General features: G+C 38.7%; 2 protein-coding genes across 11 annotated transcripts in view; one reads left to right on the forward strand and one right to left on the reverse strand.

Moving 5' to 3' along the window:
* The window catches only part of LOC138737099 (cyclin-dependent kinase 19), a 238,675-nt gene that overhangs the window by 64,969 nt on the left and 154,137 nt on the right, over nucleotides 1-19,569 (reverse strand). For all 4 annotated transcript variants that reach the window (XM_069887604.1, XM_069887602.1, XM_069887601.1 and 1 more), the window contains one exon: nucleotides 19,038-19,135. In XM_069887604.1, coding sequence (XP_069743705.1) covers nucleotides 19,038-19,135 — 98 coding nt within the window. The remainder of the gene's footprint in view (nucleotides 1-19,037; nucleotides 19,136-19,569) is intronic.
* The window catches only part of LOC138737101 (large ribosomal subunit protein eL39-like), a 34,559-nt gene continuing 15,853 nt past the window's right edge, over nucleotides 864-19,569 (forward strand). For 2 of the 7 annotated variants that reach the window (XM_069887617.1, XM_069887618.1), the window contains exon 1: nucleotides 1,501-1,537. In XM_069887617.1, coding sequence (XP_069743718.1) covers nucleotides 1,516-1,537 — 22 coding nt within the window. In that variant the 5' untranslated portion in view covers nucleotides 1,501-1,515. The other 5 variants (XM_069887619.1, XM_069887620.1, XM_069887615.1 and 2 more) reach the window with 3 other exon arrangements.

The raw sequence follows: 19,569 nt of genomic DNA on the forward strand, positions 1-19,569 counted from the left end.
GGTTATGCTGAAAGACAGCCTGTAACACTATCTCTGTGTTCCCTGTTCCAATTAGTAAGAAAACTCTTTGAAGCTTCCTGGGAATGCTTGGCTACTATCGCAAGTTTTGTAAAAACTTTGCAGATATTACACTCCCGCTGGCAAAACTGCTTAAAAAGGGAGAAAAATTTGTCTGGTTGAAATGATGCCAAGAAGCATTTGTAAAATTGAAGGCCATTTTATGCCACCAACCTGTTCATAAGTCACCTGACTTGGAGAAACCATTTTCTTTAGCTGTGGATGCCAGGGATGAAGTTGTGGGTGCGGTGCTGTTAATGAAGAACAATGATGATACTGACCATCCTGTATCCTTCTTCTCAAAGAAGTTTAATGATCATCAGAAGAATTATTCCACCATAGAGAAAGAGTTGTTAGATCTTGAATTGGCGCTACAACATTTTGATGCTGACATTTGTACAGCTCAGAAACCACTTATTGTTTTTTTTATTACGTAAACTGAAAAATAAGAATAGAAGCTTGTTAAATTTGGAGTTTGATTTTACAAAAGTATGATTCAATGATAACACACATTAAGGGAAAGGACAATGTGACTGCTGATGCCAAACTTTGTAAATGAAATTAGTTTCTGCGTATGCTTGTAGATGAACATAGAGTTTTATTTTGTATTGTAACACCTACCTTCTTACAGACCAAAATTTTCTTTGAGGGTGAGGGGTGTTATGGACCATGGACTGACCTTTTGGACTGCAAACTGTCATTATAAAAGATGGATTTCTGCTAGAACTCTGTGCAACTTGTGGGACAGTTGAGTGCTGACTCGCCAATTGCTTGGAACTTTTAAGGACAAAGGGAAAATCCAGCTGTGAAGTAGAGAGCGGCAGTTGGAGTGACAGAATGCCAGTTGGAGTGGCAAAGGGCAGCTGGAGAGTTGTGTGAAATGCACATGCCTCATAAGTGAGGATTCGTAAGTTTACTGCAACTCAACATCAGTCATTTCTTTCTCCAACTTTCACTATGACATCCTTTATTATCAGTTAAAGAAATGAACTTGGACATCGAATTTTGAGATTGAATTCTGTGGAATGTGTTTTTTAGACTGACTTACTTGACTGACTTAGGGTTTTTGGGGGGATTTTTCCTTTTTGACTGTAATGGTCTGGATTTTTGACTGTTTATAAATATATCTGTATATTTGCCATAGATACTTATAATGGTGTTAATTGTGTTAAGACATTATAGCCATTAATAAATATAGAATTAAAATTTAACCCTTTTGAATTTTATCTTCTGTTGATGCTGGTTTGAAACGTAACAAAGTGGGGATTTCACACAGCTCTCCAGCTGCTCTCTGCCGCTCCAACCAATGCCCTAACTGCCACTGCAACTGTCATTCTGCTGCTCTCTGCTTCACAGCTGGATTTTCCCTTTGTTCTTGAAAGTTCCAAGCAATTGGCGAGTCAGCCTCAGCTATAGCACAAGTTGCACAGGGTTCTTAGCAGAGATTCATCCTTTATAATGACAGTCCACAGTCCAAAAGGTCAGTCCATGGTCCACAACAATAGGACATTGGTGAAATCACACATGAGTGTACGGTACACAGTTTTGGTCACCCACGCATGGAAAGGGTGCAGAAAAGATCTATGAGAATGTTGCCAGGACTGGTAGGCTTAAATTATAAGGAGTGTCTGGTCAGTCTGGGGTTTATCTCCATGGAGCACTGGAGCATAATAGAGGTTTATAAAATCACCAGGGGCATAGATCTGTTTTGCTGGAGTAGGTGATCTAAATTTTATAAATACAAAAGGTGTTATTCATTTGGAAAGATTGAGGCATAGATTTAAGGTAAAAATTAAGGATTAAGATCGAAACCATGATCATATTAGGGCAGCCAACATGTGTTTGTTGTACCCAGTTGAGAGGTGACAAAGAAAGTTGATGAGAGTAGGGCAATGGATGTTGTTTTATATTTGGTAATCTATTTAACAAGGTCCACATGGTAGGCTGATCCAGAAGGTGCAGATGCATGGGATTTATGGTGAAATAATAACTTTACTGGATGGTTTTTAAAAAAATATAAGCCGCTCAATAGTAACAGGGATTTCTAGAAGCATAAAGGGAAACAGATCCTAGAAAGATATAAGATTAACAGAGTTGTCCATGATGGGAGATTTTAATTTCCCAAATATCAATTGACAAGGGGTTTAGATAGAATGGAGTTTGTTAGGTGTGTTCAGGAAGGTTTCTTGTAGTTTCTCCTACAAGAGGAGAGACTGTACGAGATTTGCTATTGGGAAATGAACCTGGTCAGGTGTCAGATCTCTCAGTGGGAGAGCATTTTGGAGACAGTGACCGTAATTCTATCTCCTTTACAATAGCATTGGAGAGAGATAGGAACAAACAAGTTAGAAAAGTGTTTGATTAGAGTAAGGGGAATTATGAGGCTATCAGGCAGGAAATTGGAAGCTTAAATTGAGAACAGATGTTCTCAGGGAACAGTACAGGAGAAATGTGGCAAATATTCTGGGGATATTTGTGTGAAGTACCACATAGGTACATTCCAATGAGACAGGAAAGTTATGGTAGGCCACGGGAACCATGGTGTAATAAATTTAGTCAATAAGAAAAGAAAAGCTTTCAAAAGGTTCAAAGAGCTAGGTAATGTTAGAGATCCAGAGGATTATAAGGCTAACAGGAAGGATCTTAAAAAGGAAGTTAGGAGATTCAGAAGGGGTCATGATAAGGTATTGCCAGGCAGGATTAAGGAAAACCCCAAGGCATTCTACAAGTATGTGAAGAGCTAGAGAATAAGATGAGAAAGAATAGGACCCATCAAGTGTGGCAGTGGTAAAGTGTGTCTGGAACCGAAGGAAATGGCAGAGATACTTAATGAATACTTTCCTTCAGTATTCTCTATGGATAAGGATCTTGGTGATTGTAGTGATGACTCGTAGAAGACTGAAAAGCTTGAGCATGTAGATATTGAGAGCGAGGATGTGCTGGAGCTTTTGGAAAGCATCAAGTTGGATAGGTCCCTGGGACCAGATGGGATGTATCCCAGGCTACTGTGGGAGATGAGGTAGGAAATTGCTGAGTCTCTGGAGATAATCTTTGAATCATCAATAGGGACGGGAGAGATTCTGGAGGATTAGAGGGCTGCGAATGTTAATCCTTTATTCAAGAAAGGGGGTTGAGATAGCCCTGGAATTTATAGACCAGTGAGTCTTACTTCAGCGGTTGGTAAGTTGATGGACAAGATCTTGAGAGGCAGGATTTATGAACGTTTGGAGGTGTAACGTGATTAGGAATAGTCAGCATGGCTTTGACAAGGGCAGGTCGTGCCTTTTGAGGCTGATTAAATTTTTTTGAGGATGTGACTAAACACATTGATGAAGGAGGAGCAGTAGATGTAGTGTATATGGATTTCAGCAAGGCATTTGATAAGGTTCCCTATGCAAGGCTTCTTGAGAAAGTAAGGAGGCAGGGGATCCAAGGGGACATTGCTTTGTGGATCCGGAACTGACTTGCTCACAGAAGGCAAGAGTGGTTGTAGATGGGTCATAATCTACATGGAGGTTGGTGACCAGTGGTTTGCCTCAGGAATCTGTTCTGTTCATGATTTTTATAAATGGCCTGGATGAGAAAGTGGAGGGATGGGTTAGTAAATTTGCTGATGACACAAAGGTCGGGGGTGTTGTAGATTGCGTGGAGGACAGTCAAAGGTTACAGTGGGAGAGTGATAGGATGCAAAACCAGGCTGAGAAGTAGCAGATGGAGTTTAGCCCAGATAAGTATGATGTAGTTCATTTTGGTAGGTCAAATATGATGGAAGAATATAGTATTAATGGTAAGATTCTTGGCAGTGTGGAGGATCAGAGCGATCTTGGGAAAATATATGGACAAGCATGGGTTGTTTTCTCCAGAGTGTAGGAGGCTAAGGGGCAACAATAGAGGTTTACAAGATCAGTAGAGTCACTATATGTTAACTACATTTCCAGGAATCATTTTTGTGGGAAAGATGGATCAACATCATCCACATTCATTGTACATGCTCAATGGAGAAGATTAAGCACAGGAAGGCACAGTAAAGCTCTATCACTCACACTATTTATAGGGTTATCACTCTTCTTGGAAGCAGTAACTTGAAGCTAACTCCATCTCATTTGGCAGGTCAAAGACCTTAGATGGAAGATGGGTAAGGCCTTAATACGTTTGTCTTTTTATTGTTTTAGAAGTGATCTTGTTGGGCCTTCAGCATGTCTAGAAGGGGGAGGAAAATGCCAGTAAGCAACAAGATGCCATGTGTCTAAAATGGGGCCATGGTGAGCATATTTCCCCAAAGTCTTCCAGGAGTCATGATACAGTCCACAGCTCTCTAGGAAGCATTATATCCAAAGGTAAAGGCCTATTACAGTGCCAGCGACCTAGATTTAAATCTGGCACTGAATGCAACGAGTTTTCACATTCTCCCTATGTCTGCATGGGTTTCCTCCGGGTTCACCGGTTTCCTCCCACCTTTCAAAATGTATGGGCGTTGTAGATTAATTGGGACATTTGGGCGGCATGAGGTCGTGGTCCAGAAGGGCCTGTTACCATGCTAAATAGGTAAATTCTAAAATTCTTTGCTCCTCCACTCTTTATTTCATGGTTCAAGGCCAGGAGACAGTGTGGCAAGCAGGAGATGCACCATGAAAATATGATGAATATTGTATGTCCTTTGCCATCAGTTTTTATAAGTTTTAAATACTTTTGAAAACCCTTTAAATTACTTAACTTCTTATATTCTGCATGTTGTTTAACTTTGAGAAAGAATCACTACATTTGGTTCAATGTCGGTAATATAAAGTAAAATTAATAGTAATTCGTGATATCTGCCAACGATAACTTACTCAAGTTACGGTACTAATTATTTATAAATGATAATTAAATAGTTGGTTTAACAATTTAGAATTTAACCTTGTGAACTAGTTTTTTCTGTCACTGCTTCCCTGTAGATGGTGACTATTTGAAGGAACTTTGGTTGCAAGCTTGAGGCCTCACTTGCAGTACAAAGGACAGTTTTTGGCTCCTTATTTGAGAAAGGTTATGCTGGTATTGGAGAGGGTTCAGAGATTTACAAGAATGATTTGGTGGGGGGAGGTTGTAGGGGGTTAATTTAAAATATCATGCATTTTTTAAAATTGTTTCTGTTTTATTCATTAATTGAATGTTTCAATATTTGCGTCATCATTTAATAAATAAAATTTTCAAAAAAAGATGAGCATATAAAGAATGTTTGACAGCTCTTGGAGTGTACTCCTTCAAAGCATTTCAATGAAAGGCCCAGAGTATTTGGAGCAAAGTTGTTTCCCATGATAGGGGAGTGTAGGACAAGAGGTTACAACTTCAGGATTATATGGCGCACATTTAAAACCAAGATGTTGAGGGATTGCTTCAACTAGAGAGTGGTGAACCTCTGGAATTTGCTTCCACAGGTGGCTGTGGAGGCCAAGTCGTTGGGTGTATTTAAGGCAGAGATTGATATCTGAAATGTCAGGGTATCAAAGGTTATGCAGAAAAGGCAAGGGAGTGGAGCTGAATGGGAGAATGGTTCAGCTCATTATGGAATGGCAGAGCGGACTCAACAGGTTGAATGGACTACTTCTGCTCCTATATCTTATGGTCTTAAGTTTCCTTCCATTACCTGGCCTCAACTGCCAGCATTAACTGGCTTCTCAATGATCAAGGTAAGAACCTGATCATTTGTTTACTCAATGTCCATATGTTGACATTCCATCAACAAAGGACAAGATATTTGTTGAATTTCTTCCAGTGGCAACGTCCTACCACTAGTGACCATGCTGATAGCAAAATCCAGAGATTAAAATGGAAACATTTCTTGTCTGACAAATCATGCATTGGATAAACTTCCCAAACTATCAGGGAAATGACATCAAAACTTGAGCAAATTATATTCTTTGCAATTCTCTTCAGTTATCATCTCCATCATTATCTATTCATTTGACACAAGTTTCTCTCTGTGCAAAAAAAAATTGTAGGAGGAAACGTACTGAACCTGGAATCACAGAGTCACATCGAGTTAAACATTAGCCTAATAACTAAACCTTCAAATGATAGTGAACAATTGCTGGACTTGTTTTTTGATTCATTTCTTTCATACTATAGAACCATAGAACACTACAGCACAGAAAGAGGCCCGTTCAGCCCTTCTAGACTGTCCCGAACCATTTTTTTGCCTAGTCCCACTGACCTATAGAACACTACAGCACAGAAAGAGGCCTGTTCAGCCCTTCTAGACTGTCCCGAACCATTTTTTGCCTAGTCCCACTGACCTATAGAACACTACAGCACAGAAAGAGGCCCGTTCAGCCCTTCTAGACTGTCCCGAACCATTTTTTTGCCTAGTCCCACTGACCTATAGAACACTACAGCACAGAAAGAGGCCCGTTCAGCCCTTCTAGACTGTCCTGAACCATTTTCTGCCTAGTCCCACTGACCTATAGAACACTACAGCACAGAAAGAGGCCCGTTCAGCCCTTCTAGACTGTCCCGAACCATTTTTTTGCCTAGTCCCACTGACCTATAGAACACTACAGCACAGAAAGAGGCCCGTTCAGCCCTTCTAGACTGTCCTGAACCATTTTTTGCCTAGTCCCACTGACCTATAGAACACTACAGCACAGAAAGAGGCCCATTCAGCCCTTCTAGACTGTCCCGAACCATTTTTTGCCTAGTCCCACTGACCTATAGAACACTACAGCACAAAAAGAGGCCCGTTCAGCCCTTCTAGACTGTCCCGAACCATTTTTTTGCCTAGTCCCACTGACCTATAGAACACTACAGCACAGAAAGAGGCCCGTTCAGCCCTTCTAGACTGTCCCGAACCATTTTTTGCCTAGTCCCACTGACCTATAGAACACTACAGCACAGAAAGAGGCCCGTTCAGCCCTTCTAGACTGTCCCGAACCATTTTTTGCCTAGTCCCACTGACCTATAGAACACTACAGCACAAAAAGAGGCCCGTTCAGCCCTTCTAGACTGTCCTGAACCATTTTTTGCCTAGTCCCACTGACCTATAGAACACTACAGCACAGAAACAGGCCCCTACTCTCCAGAAAAAGACAGAAATTGGTGTCCCTGACCTATATGCACAATTCCATTCCTTAAATTGGTTACAAAATGAACCAAGAGTGCACCATTTCAGGTGTACTGGTTGGCATCGAGTTTCCAAATATGTCCAAATAAGAAAACTAATACATGGCATGGTCCAGAAAGAGCAGACATTCTCCGGCACAGTCAGCTGTGATGCCTTGCTGAATTGCCTCTTGGCAGAATGTAAAGCAGTACAGGCTCTTTAGTCCAATGCACCAGTGCCTACACTTATGGACAAGGAGGAGGAGAGCAAAAAGCTACTAGCCCCCATCTTGGCAATCTTTTAGAGGAGCACAATTGAGAGTGTTTAATACACAAAAGTGCTGGAGAAACTCAGCTAGTCATGCAGCATTCTTTATGGCAAAGATACGTGACCAATGTTTGGGCGTGAATCTTTTGTGAAGGTGTGAGCAAAAAATAGGCGAGCACCTGAATAAAATGGTGGGGGAGGAGCACGAATCAACAGGCACGAGGTAATAGGGTGAAAGGGCAGAAGAGAAAAAATGCTAGGAAGTGATAGGGAGAGGGGATAGATCTCTGAATGGATAGGGAAAGGGGTGGGAGGCTAGAGGAAAGGAGACAGAGGGATAGGGAAAGAGATAGATGATGTTAATGTCATCTGATTGGAGAGTGCCCAGATGGAATATTAGGTGTTGCACCTCCAATTTGCATGTGGTCTCGGTTTGGCAGTGTATGAGGCCATGGACAGACATTTCAATGTCTGAGTGGGGCATGGATTTAAAATGGTTGGCCACTGGGAGTTCCCTCCTAATGCAATGAACAGAATGAAGTTGCTCAATGAAATGATGTCCCAGTCTGTGTCCAGTCTCTCTGATGTAGAGAAGGCCACAGCGGAAGCAGCAGATGCAGTAGATGACCCATGTACATTCACAAATGAAGTGCTGCTTCACTTGGAAGGAGTGTTTGGGGCTTTGGATGGTGGCGAGGCAGGAGGTGTAGGCTCAAGTGTAGCATTTCCTGCAATCACAGGGGTAGGTACCAAGTGGGGCGGTTAATGGGAAGAGATGAGTGGACAAGAGAATCATGGAGGAATTGGTCCCTGCAAAAGGCAGAGAGGGAAGATGTGTCTGGTGATGGGATCACATTGTAGATGGCAGAAATTGCAGAGGATAATATGTTAGATGCAGAAGCTGGTGGCCTGGTAGGTGAGGACAAGGGAAATCCAGAGGGGACTAGGGCAGATGTGTAAGAAATAGAGGAGATGTAAATAAAGGCTGACTTGGTGCTTGTTGTGGGTAATCCCAAGACTTTGAAGAAGGAGGACATCTCAGATGATCTGGAATGGGAGACATTTTCCTGGGACCAGATGTGATGGAGACAGAGGAGTTGGAGAAAGGAATAGAACCTTACAGGGAGCAGTGTGTGAAGAGGTGTAATTGAGGTAACTGTGGGAGTTGGTGGGTTTGTAGAAAATGTCTAGAGAGAGTTTGTCTCCCAAGATGGAGAGAGATCGAGAAAGGAGAGAGTATTGCCAATGATCATGTTCGGGGTGCCTTTAGGAGAGTGAGTCCAAGGAAAGCATCCACTCTGGCTGGAGTACCTATCCAAGCACTAAAAATGTGCTGACTTAACTGGCCAAATTTTTCTTTTTTTTTAAATTTTTTATTTTTCACACCATAAATCACAATACCCATGATATACACTTTTTCTTTTTCACACATTTACAGTGACTTTTTCTCCCCCCCCCCCCCTCCTCCCAAGCCACCCCCCCACCCCCCCCACCTCATCCATTTTAGGTATACAATCTAGGTTGCATTAATTCAGTCAGACAATGTTGTCATTCAACAAAAATACACCAGAAATTCTACAGAGTCCATTCTTTTCTTTCCTTCTCCTTCCATCAACTTAGGTAATGTTTGTCCCCGGTAGGTTTTCGCTATTGTATTTAATGTAAGGCTCCCATACTTGTTCGAATATTTCAATATTATTTCTTAAACTATATGTTATTTTTTCTAATGGAATACACTTATTCATTTCTATATACCATTGTTGTATTTTCAAATTATCTTCCAATTTCCAGGTTGACATAATACATTGTTTTGCTACGGCTAGGGCTATCTTAACAAATCTTTTTTGTGCATCTTCCAAGTCAATTCCAAATTCTTTATTTTTTATGTTACTTAGGAGAAAGATCTCTGGATTCTTTGGTATATTGTTTTCTGTTATTTTATTTAATATCTGATTGAGATCATCCCAAAATTTTTCTACTCTCTCACATGTCCAGATTGCATGAATTGTTGTTCCCATTTCTTTTTTACATCGAAAACATCTATCAGATACTGTTGGGTCCCATTTATTTAACTTTTGCGGTGTAATGTATAGTCTGTGTAACCAATTATATTGTATCATACGTAGCCTCGTATTTATTGTATTTCTCATCGTTCCAGAACATAATTTCTCCCATGTTTCCTTTTTTATCTTTATATTTAAATCTTGTTCCCATTTTTGTTTATTTTTACCATTTGTTTCCTCATTCTCCTTTTCTTGCAGTTTAATATACATATTTGTTATAAATCTTTTGATTAACATTGTATCTGTAATCACATATTCAAGGTTACTTCCCTCTGGTAAACTCAGATTGCTTCCTAATTTATCCTTCAAGTAGGATCTCAGTTGGTAATATGCCAGCGCTGTATCTCCAGTTATATTGTACTTATCTCTCATTTGTTCAAAGGATAAGAATCTACTTCCTGAAAAACAATTTTCTATTCTTTTAATCCCTTTTTTTTCCCATGCTCCAAAGGAAAGGTTGTCTATTGTAAAAGGGAGTAGCTTATTTTGCATCAATATTAGTTTTGGTAATTGATAATTTGTTTTATTTCTTTCTACATGGATCTTCTTCCAAATATTGAGCAGATGATGTAATACTGGAGAAGTTCTATGTTGTACCAATTTTTCGTCCCATTTATATAATATGTGTTCAGGTATCTTTTCCCCTATTTTATCTAATTCTAATCTCGTCCAGTCTGGTTTTTCCCTTGTTTGATAAAAATCTGATAGGTATCTTAATTGTGCGGCTCTATAATAATTTTTAAAGTTTGGCAATTGTAAGCCTCCTTGTTTATACCATTCTGTCAATTTATCTAGTGCTATCCTCGGTTTCCCCCCTCTCCATAAAAATTTCCTTATTATTTTCTTTAACTCTTTGAAGAATTTTTCTGTCAGTTGTATTGGCAGTGCCTGAAATAAGTATAATATCCTTGGAAAAATGTTCATTTTAATACAGTTTATCCTTCCTATCAGTGTTAGTGGTAGATCTTTCCAATGCTCTAAATCATCCTGTAATTTTTTCATTAGTGGATTATAATTGAGTTTATATAATTGGCCTAGATTTTTGTTTATTTGTACACCTAGGTACCTTATTGCCTGCATTTGCCATCTGAATGGAGATTCCTTCTTAAATTTTGAGAAATCCGCATTATTCATAGGCATTGCTTCACTTTTATTTACGTTTATCTTGTAACCCGACACTTCTCCATATTCCTTCAATTTCTTATATAATTCTTTTATTGATAGTTCTGGTTCTGTTAAGTACACAATAACATCATCCGCAAATAGACTGATTTTATATTCCCTGTCTTTTATTTTTATTCCTTTTATATTATTATCTATTCTTATCAATTCTGCTAGTGGTTCTATAGCTAGCGCAAACAATAAAGGTGATAGTGGGCATCCCTGCCGCGTTGACCTGCTTAAGTTAAATTGCTTTGATACATGTCACTTTCGCTAACGGTCCCTTATATAATGCTTTAATCCAATTAATATACTTCTCCGGTAAACTGAATTTTTGCAATACTTTGAACAAATAATTCCATTCTACTCTGTCAAAGGCCTTCTCTGCGTCTAAAGCAACTGCTACTGCAGGTGCTTTATTTCCTTCTACTGCATGAATTAAGTTAATAAATTTACAAATATTGTCTGTTGTGCGTCTTTTTTTGATAAATCCAGTTTGGTCTAAATTTACCATTTTCGGTACCTGTTCTGCTAATCTGTTTGCTAATAGTTTAGCTATTATCTTATAGTCTGTGTTTAGCAAAGATATTGGTCTATATGATGCTGGTAAGAGTGGATCTTTCCCTTGTTTTAGTATTACTGTAATTATTGCTGTTTTACATGAATCTGGTAAGCTTTGTGTTTCATCAATCTGGTTGATTACATCCAGGAGGGGCGGTATTAATAAGTCTTTAAATGTTTTGTAGAATTCTATTGGAAATCCATCCTCTCCTGGTGTCTTATTATTTGGTAATTTTTTTATTATCTCTTGTATTTCTACTATTCCAAATGGTTCTGTTAATTTATTTTGTTCCTCTATTTGTAGTTTTGGTAGTTCAATTTTAGTCAAAAATTCCTCTATTTTCCCTTCGTTTTCAGTTTGGTATAATTGTTCATAGAATTCTCTAAAGTTTTCCTTAATTTCTTTTGGATTATATGTAATTTGTTTGTCTTTTTTCCTTGATGCCAATACCATTTTCTTAGCTTGTTCTGTCTTAAGCTGCCATGCTAGGATTTTGTGCATTTTTTCCCCTAGTTCATAATATTTCTGTTTTGTCTTCATTATATTCTTCTCTACCTTATATGTTTGTAATGTTTCATATTTTATTTTTTTATCCGCCAATTCTCTTCTTTTAGTTGTATCTTCCTTCATTGCTAATTTTTTTTCTATGTTTACTATTTCCCTTTCCAACTGCTCTGTTTCCTGATTATAGTCCTTCTTCATCTTGGTTACATAGCTTATTATTTGCCCTCTAATGAATGCTTTCATTGCGTCCCATAGTATAAACTTATCTTCCACTGATTCCGTATTTACTTCAAAATACATTTTTAATTGTTTTTCAATAAATTCTCTAAAATCCTGTCTTTTAAGTAGCATGGGGTTTAATCTCCATCTATACATTCTTGGAGGGATGTCCTCTAGCTTTACTGTCAATATTAAGGGTGAATGGTCCGATAGTATTCTCGCTTTATATTCTGTTTTTCTTACTCTATCCTGCATACTAGCTGATAACAAAAATAGGTCTATTCTTGGGTATGTTTTATGTCTAGTCGAGTAGTATGAGTATTCCTTTTCTTTTGGGTTTTGTTTCCTCCATATATCCAAAAGTTTCATTTCTTGCATTGATTTAATTATAAATTTGGTTACTTTGTTCTTCCTGTTAATTTTTTTCCCCGTTTTATCCATATTTGAATCCAAATTCAGGTTGAAATCCCCTCCTATTACTATGTTCCCTTGCGTATTAGCTACCTTCAAAAAGATATCTTGCATAAACTTTTGATCTTCTTCGTTAGGTGAATATACATTAAGTAGATTCCAAAACTCCGAATATATCTGACATTTTATCATAACATATCTCCCTGCTGGATCTATTATTTCCTCTTCTATTTTAAATGGCACATTTTTACTAATTAATATAGCCACTCCTCTTGCTTTTGAATTATATGATGCTGCTGTTACATGTCCTACCCAATCTCTCTTTAATTTCTTGTGCTCCAATTCAGTTAAGTGTGTTTCTTGGACAAATGCTATATCAATTTTTTTCTTTTTCAGTAAATTTAGTAGTTTCTTCCTTTTAATTTGGTTATGTATTCCATTAATATTTAAAGTCATATAGTTCAGCGTAGCCATTTTATACTTTATTTATCTTCTCCTTCCGTTTTTCCATCATTACCTTTCCTCCTTTTCCATTTCTGTTTTCTTATTTTCAACTCTTTATAAGACAACATTCCTACAACATCCAACATTTTCCTTATTCTCCTATTTATATCTTCTTTATCCCCAATCTCCCCTTCCCCTCCTGAGTTGTCCTTTATCCCTTGTCGGACAACCACATCTCCCCTCTCCATTTGGGTTTGCGAATTCACTCGTAAGCGTCAACTGATTTTGCAGTGACCGCTATTTCTCCCCACCCAGCCCTCCCCAGAAAAGATTTCACTTTTCATATGTAACAAAGGTCACTCTTTTAATTCCCTCCTTATTCTCTCTATTCCATTACCTTCCCTTATTCATTCTTGTCTATACTATCTATATTTTCCTCTAAGTACAGATACCTTCACGTATGCACATTTTATCTATTCACTCTTATACCTCTTTACCCACATACATATCAATCGTGATCATTTTTACTCTCATTACCCGTCTTCATCCCTCAGTCTATTTTTGTAATTGTTCTGCAAATTTTCGTGCTTCTTCTGGATCCGAGAATAGTCTGTTTTGTTGTCCTGGAATAAATATTTTCAATACCGCTGGATGCTTTAGTATAAATTTATACCCTTTCTTCCATAAAATCGCCTTTGCCGTATTGAACTCCTTTCTCTTCTTTAGGAGTTCAAAACTTATATCTGGATAAATGAAGATTTTTTGCCCTTTATACTCCAGTGGTTTGTTGCCCTCTCTTACTTTTTCCATTGTCTTCTCCAGTACCTTTTCTCTTGTAGTATATCTTAGGAATTTTACTACAATAGATCTTGGTTTTTGTTGTGGTTGTGGTTTAGAGGCCAATGCTCTATGTGCCCTTTCTATTTCCATTTCTTGCTGTAGTTCTGGACATCCTAGGGTCTTAGGGATCCAATCTTTTATAAACTCCCTCATATTCTTGCCTTCTTCATCTTCCTTAAGGCCCACTATCTTTATGTTATTTCTTCTGTTATAATTTTCCATTATATCTATTTTTTGAGCTAACAGTTCTTGTGTCTCTATCGCTTTTTTATTAGATTCCTCCAATTTCTTTTTTAAGTCTTCTACCTCCATTTCTGCTGCTACTGCCCGCTCTTCCATCTTGTCCATTTTCTTTCCCATTTCTGTTAAGGTCATATCTATTTTATTCATTTTCTCTTCTGTGTTGTTTATTCTTTTTCTTAAATCATTAAATTCCTGTGTTTGCCATTCTTTAAATGACTCCATGTATCCTTTAATAAGAGAAAGTACCTCCTTTATCTTGCCTTTCTTTTCTTCTTCTATTTCACTGTACTCTTCCTCTTCTTCTTCCTCTGGGTTGGCCATCTGTTGTTTCTTTGTTGCCCTTTTCTTCTCTTCTTTCTTGTTTCCATTGTCTTCTGTGGTCTCTTCTTGCTGCAGGTGTTCTGCAGCTGTCGTTGCCAGCTGTGGAGATCGACTCCCCAGCTGGTCCCCCCTCCCGTCGGTGTGTTTTTTTTCATGCGCGGTTGCGCACTTTTACTCGGCTCAGCGAGCCATTTTTGTAGTCCATTATCTACCGACCTGAGGGAGCGGGTTTCTCTCTCCACAGCGGGCCTCTTCGAACAGGTAAGGCCTTCACCTTCTTCCTCCGTTGTCTTCTCTTCCTCTCTTCTTACCGTTGCTTTCGATTTTTCTTTTTTTGTCGCCATCTTCTTTCCACCTTTATACTCACTTTTCTTTAACTTTTATTTCTGTGCCTTTGTGTTTTCCTTTGTTTTTCCCGACTTTTCTGGAGAGGGCTGGAGTTCACTGTCCGGCCACTACTCCATCGCGTGACTCCTCTCAACTGGCCAAATTTTTCAAGGATATCTTTAACATCTCACTCCTACATGGTGTGGAACCCACCAGTTTCAAACAGGCTTCAATCGTGCCCAAGAAGACTGGGGTAACCTGCCTAAATGACTACCAACTAGTAGAGATCACATTCACAGAAATGAAGATTTTTGAGAGGCTGTTGTTGACGCATATCAGCTCCTGTCTGAGTGGCAACATGGATCCATTCCAATTTGCCTACCACAGCAACAGGCTATCTCACTGGCTCTACACAAAGCCATGGAACATCTGGCAACAAAGATGCATACACCAGGATACTTTTTATTGACTACAGTTCATCATTCAACACCATCATCCCCTCAAACTCCAAGATCTGGGCCTCAACACCCCACTATGTAATTGAATCTTGGATTTCCTCACCTCCAGACTCCAATCAGTTCAGATTGGCAAGAGCATCACCTCCAAAATCTCCATCTGTACACCAGATGGCTGCATACTTAGCCCCTTGCTCTTCACCCTGAACAATAATACCCCAATAAGTATAAATTCTGTTTGGCCCACAGGAAAAGGAATCTCAGGTTTGTACGTGATGTCATGTAGGTACCCTGTCAATAAATTGGAACTTGAATTTAAACTTTATAAATCCTGTTCCTCTCCAAAAGTTTTTCCATCACTGATGAAAGATTCATTAGTCTATAGATTCCATGATTCCCCATCTTACCTTTCTTAAGCAAGGGGACTACATTTGCAATTCTCCAATCCTGGCAATGTCCCAACAATCACTTCTCTTGTTTCCTGTAGTAATCTAGGGTATATCACATCCAGACTCAGGGACCTTTTATTTAGGACTTCACCTACCTCCTCTTTCTCCAGGTTCATGTTCTTCCCTTTATCCCCAAGTGGTTCTACCCTAACTAGTCATTGTTCCATTCTTCACATATTTTCAGAAAGCCTAGAGCTTTCTTTAATCCTACTTGCTATCTCCTAAGTTTTCTTTGGTTCCTTCCTGGCTACCAGACAATTTTCATGATCTCTTCCTGACTTTTGCTTCCTAAACCTTTTTCTTTTTGACCAGCAGTCCCACCTCTCTTGTCAACCAGGCTACCTTTAGCCTGCTATCTTTTCTCTGTCTCGGTGAGGCAAACCTATCCTGAACCCTGCTTAAGTGGTTCCTAAACATCCTCCGTATTTCTGCTGTGCATTTCCCTGGAATAACTAGACCAAGGTAGTGATAAGTTCTGGAATTGATTGGTCCTAGAGAAATCCTGAACTGGACATGGGTATCAATTGGTTCTTGGTGAGTAAATGCTGTATTTTAACATTTCCATCCTTGACAGCATCCTGATGAATAATTTTCTTTTCTCATGAACATAGTACATAGTATTTCACATAGTAATGGGCATAGTGCATCAACTGAAAATAATGATGTCTGTAAGATATATGTTTTTCCATTCTTGAACGATTTAACAGATTTTGCCAAAATTATTTTCACACAACTGTTTGAACTGCACATATCTAACACTAAAGTGATTTTCAGGACATGCCCAGTTGGTCCAAATGTATCAATAACTACACATAATTCCATTGGCATTTTTTTCACTGCTCTGTAGAATCATACTGAGAAGCAAAGGAACAGAATAAATCAGTGGATATTGTTACTCATTCAGAAGACAAGATTGCTGCAGCTAAACTTGGTACTATTCTTCCATTCAGTCTCTGGAAAGTAGCTGTATTTATAGAAAACACAATGTTAAATACTCAGACATTGCTCTAATGTTATAGAATCAGGTTCTACATTTATATTCTCATTAAACATATGTTCAAGGTCAGCATTCAGTCATTTTCATTTTTTGTCTTTGAATTCACCATTTAAGATATTTTCTATTCAAATGAACATTTTACCAAAGAATTCTAATTTCCACAGAAATTTTAGATTCCATCAAATCATACTGCAAATGTACAAATGTGATACCATCCGTGTAAATTAAAAAGAATCTCACAGGTCCTACTTACTGAGATTTGGGAACAACCCTACCACTATTCTCTCTCCAATTGTTGGTACAAGACTTCAACAGTTTTCCTTTTACTGTGCACTTTAGCTCAGATGACGATCATTCCATCATTCGATTAGACAGTGATAATTTTAATGAGTTTATTGTCATATACAATCCAAAATTCTTACTTTTTGCAACTGAACAGTTACTTTGAAAACAAAACTGTAATGATTTACCTAATTCAATTAAGAGAGACAATAAATACTAGAGAAATAAATATTCACTATTATTCTATTGCAAAAAAAGAAGTGACTTTGCAATAGTAATTTGTGGCGTCATGATTAGTGCAACAATGGGAAGAACAAGAGTCTGTTAGCTGTTGGAAAGAACAGTCTTTGAATTCCGTATCTCCTTCCCAAGAGTAGCAGTAAGAAGAGGTTGTGATGAGGAAACTATATGGTTGAGACTGCACCTCAAAATGGCTGCCAATCATTGTATTCTCATAATATTGAATGGTTGGGAGGCCAGAGCCTGTGATGAACCTGACTATGTTTGCTGCCTTCTGCAGCCTTTATGTGTTCCTGGGCATTCGAATTCCCAAACTAGGTTGTGATGCAACTAGCTAGTATACTTTCTACAGGGTACCTGTAGAAGTTTGATTAGTATTCCTCGCATTCCTTAGAAAGTAGAGGCATTGCATTGGTGCGACTTCTTCATTAATATGACAAGATTGTTGCAGCTAAACGTATTGTTCTTCCTTTCAGTTACACATATTTCTAATATTAACTGATGGATTCAATTTTGAAGTAGGAACCACATTTTTTCTATTTTTTCTCTTGAGGGGTTGAGAATAAATGTACAGAGGCAATTCAGCTATTCTAGCCTCAAGTATTCAGTCATTTTCATTTTTTGTCTTTGAATTCACCATTTAAGATATTTTCTATTCAAATGAACATTTTACCAAAGAATTCTAATTTCCACAGAAATTTTAGATTCCATCAAATCATACTGCAAATGCCCTGGAGTTTCCTGGGCTAATATTTCTCAAACTTGGCCCAAAACTCATGACCAACAAACACCGAGCACTGACCTCTCATATGCTTCTGAAATGAATAATTTTAGGAAGTAGACAACAGAAAAATAGCAGAATCCGTTTATGGAAAACTGTCGACATTCATTGCAAGGACATTCAAATCAACATTAGAGTCCTCTCCGAGGACAACATCTCAAATACAGGTGCTATAGTCACTCTAAGTTTGGCCACATCGGCAAGGCCACATGATTCTCATGCCTGACAACAGAAGCCTGAAACAGACTCTTGATTCAGAGCTCTGTCACAGAAAGAGATAATCAGGCCTACAGGAAAAGATTTTAAAATGTGGTCAAAGGTTCTTTGAAGAATTACAACATCCCACTAACGCTTGGGAATCTCTGATCCATGTCTACTAAAGTGAATAAGGAGCATTAAGGAAAAAGTTGAGAAACTCAAGGCTGTGAATCAGGAGCACCGGAGACTCGATGTAAGTATCAGAAGGAACAGTCCACTTCACAAACCATCCACTCACTGTCCCAATGGCAACCACCGCACCTATCTGTGGAAAAAATCTAAATTTTGAGGCAATGCTGAATTTTTAACCAGATGCAGAGTCATTATTGATCCCAACGTACTGACCAAGAATGGTTAGCAAATAATTTCTAAAGAGGTATATTTCACATTGAAAAGGAATACACTTGAAATGTTTTTGGTTCAGTAAGCAACCATCCTTTGAGCTGGAATATTTATATGGCTCATGCAGAGTATGCTCAACTGTTCGCTCTATCGCGAGTAACTGAAGGAAAGATATCAATTCATGTCAATACAAATTAATACCATCTGATACAAGCCTCCAAAAACACAAAAAAAAGCTCTAATTGAAAATGCTGGAAACATTTAGTTGGTAAAAAGGACAATTTTGTCTGTGTCAACCACGATGCCAATATAAACTAATCCTTTCTTCCTGTACATGGTCTATATCCTTTTATTTACTGTCTGTTTATTCATCTCTCTAAATCGCTTTTCTAACTGCTTCTATCATCTCCCTTGGCATCACGTCCTGGGCACCTACTATTTTGCTTGTAAAATAATTTGCCTTGCAAATTTTCTTTAAACATTCTCCTTTCACTTTGAAACCATGCCCTCTAGTAATTGACATCTCAGCCCTGAAAACAAAGACTCTATCTGCGCCGCTCAGAATTGTACACATTTCTATCCGGTTGTCCCTTAGCCTCCAAAGCTTCAGAAAAAAGAATTCAAAGTGTGTCCAACTTCTCCATCCAGCTAATACACCCCAATCCAGGCAGTTTAAAGTTCATTGAAGCCACATCAATGGAAAATGTTCTCTTTGCACAAAATCAAGAAATGTACCTACTCAGTAGTTGGGAAAGGCTCTTCCAAAAAGTAAGGGTCCTGAAGCGCTTGCTCTGAAGTGATTCTCTTGGTTGGGTCCATTGTCAAGAGTTTTTGCAGCTGAAACATGTAGAACAGATAGAATTTAGAAATACAAGCTGCACTACATCCACATGTTAACCCAGGGGTTCTCAGCCTTTTCCTTCCCACTCACGTCCCACCTTGAGTAATCCCTTGGCCACAGGTGCTCTGTGATGGCTAAGGGGTGGCTCAAGGTCGGACGTGGGTTGAAGAAAAGTCGGAAAACCACTGTTTTTAATCGTCCCTCATTGACTCGGTATCTGCACGGTTCTATCACTCCAAAGGAAATGGGCCAACGACAATTTTTCCTCAAGCAAAATATTTCAGTAAAAATGGGTCTGGAGCAGTGATTCTCAACCTTCCCTTCCCACTCCCTTACTAATCATAGAGCACCGACGGCCTAGGGATTACTTAAAGTGGGATGTGAGTGGAAAGGAAAAGGTTGGGAACCACTGTGTTAAAGTTCATATTTT

This window comes from Narcine bancroftii, chromosome 6 (assembly GCF_036971445.1).
Source record: "Narcine bancroftii isolate sNarBan1 chromosome 6, sNarBan1.hap1, whole genome shotgun sequence".
NCBI lineage: Eukaryota > Metazoa > Chordata > Chondrichthyes > Torpediniformes > Narcinidae > Narcine > Narcine bancroftii.